At 58.4% G+C, this 8,037-nt stretch overlaps 3 protein-coding genes across 3 annotated transcripts; all 3 read right to left on the bottom strand.

Moving 5' to 3' along the window:
• Window positions 1-804: 804 nt before the first annotated feature.
• On the bottom strand, window positions 805-1,822 carry THITE_13849 (uncharacterized protein; the record flags this gene model as incomplete). The annotated part of the gene is made up of 2 exons (XM_003654505.1): window positions 805-1,587; window positions 1,655-1,822. Coding segments are annotated over 2 exons (951 nt in total), but the record flags the coding sequence as incomplete, so codon positions are not given.
• Window positions 1,823-3,612: 1,790 nt separating this feature from the next.
• THITE_2117640 (glycoside hydrolase family 30 protein) lies at window positions 3,613-5,872 on the bottom strand. The gene is made up of 2 exons (XM_003654504.1): window positions 4,693-5,872; window positions 3,613-4,621 (listed from the first exon to the last, which is right to left on the bottom strand). The coding sequence occupies exons 1-2, from the start codon at window positions 5,519-5,521 to the stop codon at window positions 4,005-4,007; spliced, it is 1,446 nt and encodes a 481-aa protein (XP_003654552.1). The 5' UTR covers window positions 5,522-5,872; the 3' UTR covers window positions 3,613-4,004.
• A 623-nt stretch (window positions 5,873-6,495) lies between these two features.
• Window positions 6,496-8,037, bottom strand: THITE_2117639 (uncharacterized protein). The gene is made up of 4 exons (XM_003654503.1): window positions 7,717-8,037; window positions 7,169-7,656; window positions 7,019-7,080; window positions 6,496-6,929 (listed from the first exon to the last, which is right to left on the bottom strand). The coding sequence occupies exons 1-4, from the start codon at window positions 7,870-7,872 to the stop codon at window positions 6,658-6,660; spliced, it is 978 nt and encodes a 325-aa protein (XP_003654551.1). The 5' UTR covers window positions 7,873-8,037; the 3' UTR covers window positions 6,496-6,657.

The raw sequence follows: 8,037 nt of genomic DNA, 5'->3' as shown, positions 1-8,037 counted from the left end.
GCTGTTGAGGAGAACTGGAGTGAGACATCGCGAGGTTCGAAGCTTGAGCGAGCAGAGATGGGCGGGGTAAAGAGAAGCGACGCCCCAGGCTGGAGGCCTGCTCTGCATGATGTGGCTGAGACTTGCTCGTCGAGCCCTGCAAGTTGGGCATCCAACGGGTCATGCAGCGTCCCGCGTTGACCACGTTGACCACGCCCTCCGATTCGCTCGGCCGACGCTGATTGCACCTCAGCCGGGGCGCAGCTCACCTGCATGCAGACTGCACCAACGGGAACGAATCATCGGCCAAGAGACGCCACTCATGGACGCTCGTCGAGGATTGCCCAGAGAAGACCTCGTGCACAACAAGGGGAGACTGACCAGAGAGTTTTGAGTTATTGATGGACGGTTGCCAGAGGTTCGGAACGCCACATTCGTTGATACCTTATGCAGCGCTACTTAGCCTGACATAGTCGCGCACTTAACGCCTTGCTTTTTGCTGAAGGCTTGCTGATATTTTGCCAGCCTAGAATGTGGCGCCATGATGTTTGTCACGCAGCTTCCGTCAAGAGCTTTAAGATCAACCTGAGCATTTCACCCCTATATAGCATGAGCAGGTAGTTGCTCAATGCCATGGCCTATTGAGTCGCCATGGTCATGATTCAGAGACTGTTCGCCTAGGGACTTTGTCGAGCCTGCGCGGCTTACGTCCGGCAAGTCTATGCAGGTTTCAACCTCAAAGACGTCCTTTCCCCTGCGCGAGAGGCGTTGATCCACGCGAAACTCATCGCCCCTCCGACTCCTCAAAGCCGCCGTCCGCTCGGCCCCAGTCCGGCTCGTCCCTCCGAGCCCGGTGCCGGCATGCCGGGCATAATACCCGGACCGGGGCTGCGACCTACTCTCCGTGAGAGAGACGCCCATCGCGCCCAAGCAGCGCTGCAAGACGCCCTTCATGGCCGGCACGCAGGCCGCCAGCACGCCCAGCAACTGCTCCAGCGCGGTCCAGGTACAGATCGACACGCCCGTCGCCCACCAGTCCCCCCCGGTCGCCGTCGGCTCGCCCCAGTCCTTCACGATCACCGTCTTGACGATGGACGACACGCTCGCCAGCAGGCCCATGCCCATCATCACGCACACGAACGCGCGCTCCCGCAGCGGGCGGTTCAGCTTGCGCAGGAACGTCGCCGGCGCCAGCGACAGCAGCACGTCGGTGGCGATGTTGACGGCGCTGCCGACGTTGGACACGTCGCGCATGATCTCGGCAGACACGCACCCGCCCCCGCTGCCGTCGGCGGCCACCACGAACGGGTTCCACGCGGCCTCGAGCGGGCGGCAGGCGATGGCGAGGTTGAACAGCGTGTTGCCCACGCCGTAGACGGCTTGCACCGCTATGACGGTGTACAGGAATACCCGCCACGCCCGCTGGCTGCCCTGGATCCGCAGCAGGGTGAGCGCGATGGAGGTCTTGATGCACGTCATGGAGAGGCCCCAGACGGCGATGGCGAGCCACGAGTTCTTGCCGGCCAGGGTCGAGCGGTCGAGCGGGACGAGCCGGGGCGTGGGGACCATCATGGTGAGGAGCATGGCCCAGTCGGCGACCGTAAGGATCTGGGGGTTGGGGAAAGTGGTTAGTGGGGAAATGGGTGGAAGGGGGTTCAGCAAGGGGCGGGCTTACGAAGCCTGCTACAACGAAGTAGTCGTCGAGCCCGGCTTTCCATACCGGGAACACTCTCTGATAGATGCGCGTTCCGAAAGCGATGATACAGAGGCACAGCAGCACCGAGGTCACCCCAATGTAGACCTGTGACAGGTACGCCGCCCGTTCCGAGATGGGGATCCCTGGTATGGTGTCCGAGACGTTGCCCGTGAAGGGTCCGGTGGCCGCCGGGGCCATCGCCGAAGTGGTGGCTGACATCGCCAGGGTTGTGGAGCACTGGTGACTCCGACGGTAAGGCAAGAAGAAGCCAGGTTCGAAGGGACGTGCCAGGATCTGGGGTTGGCAACGCCTTTATTAACTGGAGACAGAGGCTCCGCTGAAGCGCTGTGGAGTTGCTGTGTTGTTCTTTTGGAACCATACTGTGCATTCCAATGTCACCGCGGGCTGGAAACCTGCATGCATGTAGGGGCGTCTCCAGCTGTCATCTCATTGCCCTTGGCGAGATGCTAGAGTTCCGGATGGAGGAAAGCAACTTCTAGTTTCACGCCGCTTAGAAGAGGGCACGGCGTAATATTGGACCTTGTCCGAGTGGTCCATCCTATCCTGACCGTTTCCAGGCTGTCCGGTAGCGGTACAGAAACCTCTCCGACCTTGCAAGTGCCTTCTGTGGCTCGGGCCAAGAGTGCCACGGCGCGCGCACGAGCAGGGCACGAGCACAAGGCGATGTTTCTTTACCAGCCCCCCTTCCGTCCCAGCGTTCTGAGCTTGGCAGCTGCGCCATAATCTGACAGGTTCACTGTGAGTGGTGCAGTCTGCTGCCCGAACAAGCCATGAATTTGCTCGGCCGTTGTTTTATGTTGTTGAGAGGGGCTACTCTGCATCATATTGGTCTCGTTTGCACTCGGCTCGATGCCAGCGCTCAGTCGACGCTATCGATGCTGCAGGGGGGTGGTCGCGATGCCGTTGGCGGGCGTGTCGCCGCGGTCTCAGAACCGAGCTGCCGGTAGATGGCGGCTGAATATCCTGCGGAAGTGGACAATTTATGCGCTACATGCAGATCGCGACGGCAGTTCTTTGCCAGCCCGACACAAGATGCCGATGGCCAAATCGCACCAAACCCATCCCCAGAAACGAACCGAGAGACAGACGTTGCTCGCCATGTCTATGCCATGGATCCGTGAAAGGCAGCGGTGCATCTCGCTTGTGGTTGCAGATAGAGTTGCGGCAACGCGATCCCAACCGGGAATGGTGCGGGTTCTCCGCATTGCGCTGGCCCCTGACTCCCGGTTTACCTTGTATCCCGTCTCAACATGCCGACCCTGGAATCCCATTGACACACGGATCGACTGGGGCCGGTCTCCGCCGGGTGTCCTGCGAGGGACTTCTAGGTTCACCTTGGGATTCGCGGTCCTAGGCATCGACATGAACCTCAGAGCTCCTGAATCGTTGTTGATCGATCCGCCGTCCTCGGATCGAGCCCACTATAACTCTTGAAAAATCTTAGGCACTTCAACGGTGACCGGGGCGACGACTTGAGTCGATATATATCATGTGTCTATATAGTTTGAATGGCCCGTAAGCTATCCATGGATCCCAATCTCGGTGACTCAGGGCCCCGTCCTTGCCATCGCTGATCCTTGTGATCTCCAACTCATCCCGAACAATCATCTCCTATACGCTCAAATGGTGGCATCAAACCTGTCCTCGCCACTCTACACACCGCTTGGCAGGCAGTTCGCTCCAATAGGAACTACCTACGTAAAGACCTCTACCACAGTCAAGCAGAGGAACCAACGGACGCTGCCATAGATCATGCAGCCGAATCCCGAATGGGAGCAAAAGATTCCCCCTGACGTCTGTGCTCCGCACATTTAATTTTTTTTTTTTTTTTTTTTTTTTTTTTTTTTTTTTTTTTTTTTTTTTTTTTTTTTTTTTTTCCTTTCTATCTTAAACCTTTTTCTTTTCTAAAAAGGCCAGCGAGTGCCAGTTTGCCCCGCAGTCGCGACCAGCTCAAGACGAGACAGACAAGGGTGTAAGTCATGCGATGTTGAGGAGCAGTTCACCTTCGAGGTTGGAATTGATGTTCTCGTCGTAGCAGATGCCAACGAAGTTCATGACCTCGAAGCTTACCCGCTTGCGACCAGCGTCCCGCTGGAACAGAACGATGAGAGAAAGAACGCGATACCTGCAATCAGACGACAACTGTACGCCGTGTCCAGTCTCAGACTGGCCATGACAGGGCCAGATAGGGCAGGAGGATGGAGTAACGGAACCGAACTGATGGTATTACGGTTTGCAACAAGGCAATTGTCGACTACCGCCTCGATTTGGCTACACAGTCCAGTCCTCCACGCCTTTGCCCCTCGACTTACGACGCCGCCGGGAGCACCCAGGTGACGACGCTGTTCGCGTAGACCAGCCCGCTCCAGGTCTCCCCACCAGCGGTGGTAAGAGTCACGTACACGGCATTGCCAAACGTGTTCTCAATCACGACGGTGCGCGAGCCGTCCGGGTTCAGGGTGGCGACGGACTGGATGCCGCCGCCGCCCGAGTAGGTGTAGCTGCCGGAGCCGTCGAGCACGATGGCGCCCTTGGGGATGAACTTGCTGAACTGGGCCATCATGTAGTAGTCGACCTCGAGGTTGTAGGTCCCGGCGCTGGTGTCGATGGTGACGAGGCCGCGGCAGGTGGTGCACGGCCCGCTGCCGGACAGGTGCGGGCCCTCGGACTTGTCCGTGCCGAGCGTCCAGGCCAGCGCGCCCTTGGCCCAGTTCTGCAGCGGCCCCATGGTGAAGTCCGCCGCCTGGTTCCAGGCGGTCGTCGTCGACGTCCAGCACTCCGTCATGTACTGGTCGACGTTCGGGTTGCTGTTGTGGAAGGTGGTCAAGGCTCCCCAGTTGTTGTTCGGGGCGTAGCAGTGCCAGGCCACCGTGTTGACGTACTCAGACGCCTCGTTCAGGACGGTCTGCGGATAGCTGGGGACGTCTGTGAGGTCCCGGTCAGCTTCTCGTCGTTTCTTCGGCAATGGCTGTCCCAGAACGGCCGACGTAACTCACCGGTATTATGGTCGTACGCCCAGATTGCCGTGTTGAATCCCGCGGCGCGCAGCGCTGGGCCGACGTTCTGCTGGATCAGGTTGCCAGACTCGTCGGCGTAGACATACATGGTAGGCATGCCCGCTTGGCTGTTCAGGGGTTCGTTCTGGATGGTGATGGCGTCGATGGTGACACCATGCGACTGGTAGGCCTGGAGGTACTTGACGAAGTATTGGGCGAACTGGCTGGCGTAGGCGTGGTTGAGATTGTTGTTGACCGTGGTCCCGTCGATCACACCGTTCAGCTTCATCCACCCGGGCGGGCTCCACGGGCTTCCGAGAATGGTCAGGTCGGGCTGCAGAGACTTCATCTTGGCAAGAAGTTCAGCCATGGCGGTGCCACGGTCGCCCAGATTGAAAGACGAGAACGAGGTGTCGACGTTGCCGCCGTTGTCGTCGTACGTGTAGGCCGGGTCGGCAGACAGGTCCGAGGAGGCGATGGTATGGCGCATCAGCTTGAAATTGGCGCCTGCATCCGTCATGAGCTCTTGGAGCAGAGTCGTCAGCTTGTCTGCCGGAAGCGCGTTGAATACCGCAACGGTGGCGTCCGTGACAGCGGCACCGAAGCCATTGACGGTCTGCTTGTAACCGGACGACTGGTCGTTGATGGACAGCTTCCAGGTGGAGTTGCTTCCCGGGCTGCCAGCACCACGAACCGGTGCAGCGACGGGCGAGAGCTTGTAGGTGCCGTCGCCACTTGAGGCATAAGCCTGCGGCGAAGCCCGGGCGTGGAGCGTGGCACCGAAGGCTGCCCCGGCGGCTGCGAGCAGAGCGAGTTTCAGGGACGGCATGGTGATGATGAGTCGCAGTCGAACCAGGGAGGTCGCCTTGCCCAGTATCAGGACTTCGGCCGTTCCGGCACGTCGTGCTCTTAAGTAGACATGTTCCGCATCAGCCAGACGGGCCGAGGCATGACTCCTCGTGTTATCCGTGCAATTGTGTCGTCTCGGTCAGTCTCTTGTTGTCATCTCAAGTCGGTCCTTCCCCGGAGTCTTTGAGGGCTTGCACCCCGCGTGTCAGGGATGAATGTAACCTTGGGGGGATATCGTGGCCCGAGGCGCCAGTGCTGATTGCCTGCCGCCGTTGCTTTGTTGCGTAACCCACCGGCGTTGTGAAACGCTGTAGCAGAATGCCAAGCTTGTTTAGGCAGCTCAAAGCCGGCGCTAGTTTAGCAGGTGCCCACTGGATACCCCTGACCCAGAGCGGCCGCATAGAGAGCATGAAAGCAAAGTTCCCAAGATGGGCCCGACTTCGAGCGGATAACAGAGCTGGCCAAAGCCTGACCTTTATAGTGGAGTGCACATTGTAGCAATGACAACGCAGCGGTGTCCCATCAGGTCGACCTTGGCTTGCCGTACTTAGCGGGAACCAAGAGCCTATTGCAGGCAGGTAGGAACTTGCCTCCCTGCCAGCCCGACGCCTGACGCCTGGAAAGGGTGTGGCACCGTGGCGGCCGTATCACCCAGCTTTCATATGCAGGTCCATTTTTCTAAAGTCTAGCTGCTGTGCAGTAACTACTTGCTGCACAGTTGGCGCTGAGCTGCTGACCTGACTCAGCCTGACCAAGTCGGCAAGCTGTTGTCCGTACTGCGTTGAGGGCGGGCCCCGAGGGCAGGGATGAGGGCGAGAGTCTAGGACAGGCAAAAATCGGCGTGATTGTGCCATAGCCTTCCGCATGACCCCAGTAGATGTGAAGCGAAGCTTGACGATGCCGTCATCGCAACCTGGTTTTGGAATACATGCCACACAGAGCGAGAATGGGGTCTTCGCTAGGAGCTGGGAGCTGCCATGTTAAGAAGGGAAATGGTCCCGAGACAACGAGAAGCCAGCCTTGGTCTGAACTCGCAAAGCAATTAATGGTACATTATGGGAATCCACAAGTGTACGAAGAATGCACAACCGAAATGAAACTGCATGACCCTGGCGCTTACCATCTTGTCTCTCTCTCTTTGTCCTCGGCATCCTCGTCCATGTGCGACCACTTCAACCATTGGAAGTCGTAACCCTGATCCGTTGATTGCGCCTTTTGAACTCTCGCCGCGCTAGGTGCATGTAACTTTGTGGCAGGCTCTTGGTAGAACTGCGGCCTGGGCTGCTTTTTGCTCACATAGAGGAGCCCTCGCAAAATGGGAATTGAGGCGGCGATAATGGTGATGGCGCTTTCAGCCGAGCCGAAGATGAGGAGGTTGACGCTGTCGGCTGCACATGTCTGTCATTAGAGCTGTGATTTTTCTTTTTCTTCTTTTTTTATTGGCCGCTGACGCGGAGAGAAGATGAGGAACACGCACTGAGGTCTGGACTCCCAATCGCACCCAGAGTCTTGATCTTGAGGAATGACGTGATACCCGCGCTGCACCACGCAGGGAAGCTCGTCAGCATCGTCTGCTTCAACTCCATCGGCGGTTGTTTGAGAGAAACAACATGCAGGGGTCACTCACAACACACCCATGCTCATGGCGAAGAGCGCGCTCAGCTTCTCTTTCTTGCTGATGGTCGCGGTCCAAACAACCACCCACGGGAGCAACGCCAAGACCACGTCCATGCAACCGGAGTAGGCGGACACGAAGATGTTGAAGCGAATCACTACAATCCGTGGCCAGCAATGGCCGGGGCCGCCGGGGTGCCAGAGCCTTTCGGGCGGCCAGCACTGGGCAAACTGGATGGTCGCGCTGGCTCCCAACACCAGGTTGACGGTGACGAGGATGAACCAGAGGAGCGCCTTGACCCGGCTGCCGGTGACGATGTAGAGCAGGGTGATGGCGAAGGAGATCTTGCTCCAGCAAGCGGCGAGAATGGAGAAGAAGCCGGCCATGTAGGAGATGAGAAGGATGTAGTTGAAGTTCCCCGGAGCGATGTCGGCGTTGTGTCGGCCGTAGCCTATGGTCGTGATGAAAGAAAGCATCGAGCACGACGTCGCAAGCGCGAACTGGCAGTTGTCAGTCTCCCCGCAGGATGATCAGAAGAGTGAGGCGGTGCCATCACTTACCCAGCTGGCCACCAGGACATAGTCATCTGCTCGAATCGGTCTTTCTCTTCGCACCTTGCAGTAGAGCCGTAGACCCAGGAAGAGCGCCGCCACGCCTGTCAGGGTCCATATCGTGACGTTCAGCCGTGGGGCATAGTCCTCGACCCGTGGAGCCATGGATGGTTGCGGTGTGCAGTACGAAATGGTAAAAACCCCGAGTGCCCGGAGGCTTGAATCATATTCCACGGGATCGGGACGGCATGTAGTGCGGAACAGGCGTAGATGAACGACGTAGTAGGGAGCAGGAGCGTCCCTCCCATGCTGGCCTGAATTGACGAAAAA

Source organism: Thermothielavioides terrestris, chromosome 3, assembly GCF_000226115.1.
Source record: "Thermothielavioides terrestris NRRL 8126 chromosome 3, complete sequence".
NCBI lineage: Eukaryota > Fungi > Ascomycota > Sordariomycetes > Sordariales > Chaetomiaceae > Thermothielavioides > Thermothielavioides terrestris.
This window is presented reverse-complemented; position numbering and strand designations above follow the sequence as displayed.

Excerpts from the sequence above, each read along its gene's own strand:
- THITE_2117640 (XM_003654504.1), bottom strand. The coding sequence starts at position 5,521 with ATGCCGTCCCTGAAACTCGCTCTGCTCGCAGCCGCCGGGGCAGCCTTC. Across the intron at positions 4,622-4,692 it reads GGCGTACGACCATAATACCG|ACGTCCCCAGCTATCCGCAG; the intron begins GTGAGTTACGTC and ends GGGACCTCACAG.
- THITE_2117639 (XM_003654503.1), bottom strand. The coding sequence starts at position 7,872 with ATGGCTCCACGGGTCGAGGACTATGCCCCACGGCTGAACGTCACGATA. Across the intron at positions 7,657-7,716 it reads ATGTCCTGGTGGCCAGCTGG|TTCGCGCTTGCGACGTCGTG; the intron begins GTAAGTGATGGC and ends GACAACTGCCAG. Across the intron at positions 6,930-7,018 it reads GATTGGGAGTCCAGACCTCA|CCGACAGCGTCAACCTCCTC; the intron begins GTGCGTGTTCCT and ends AGACATGTGCAG.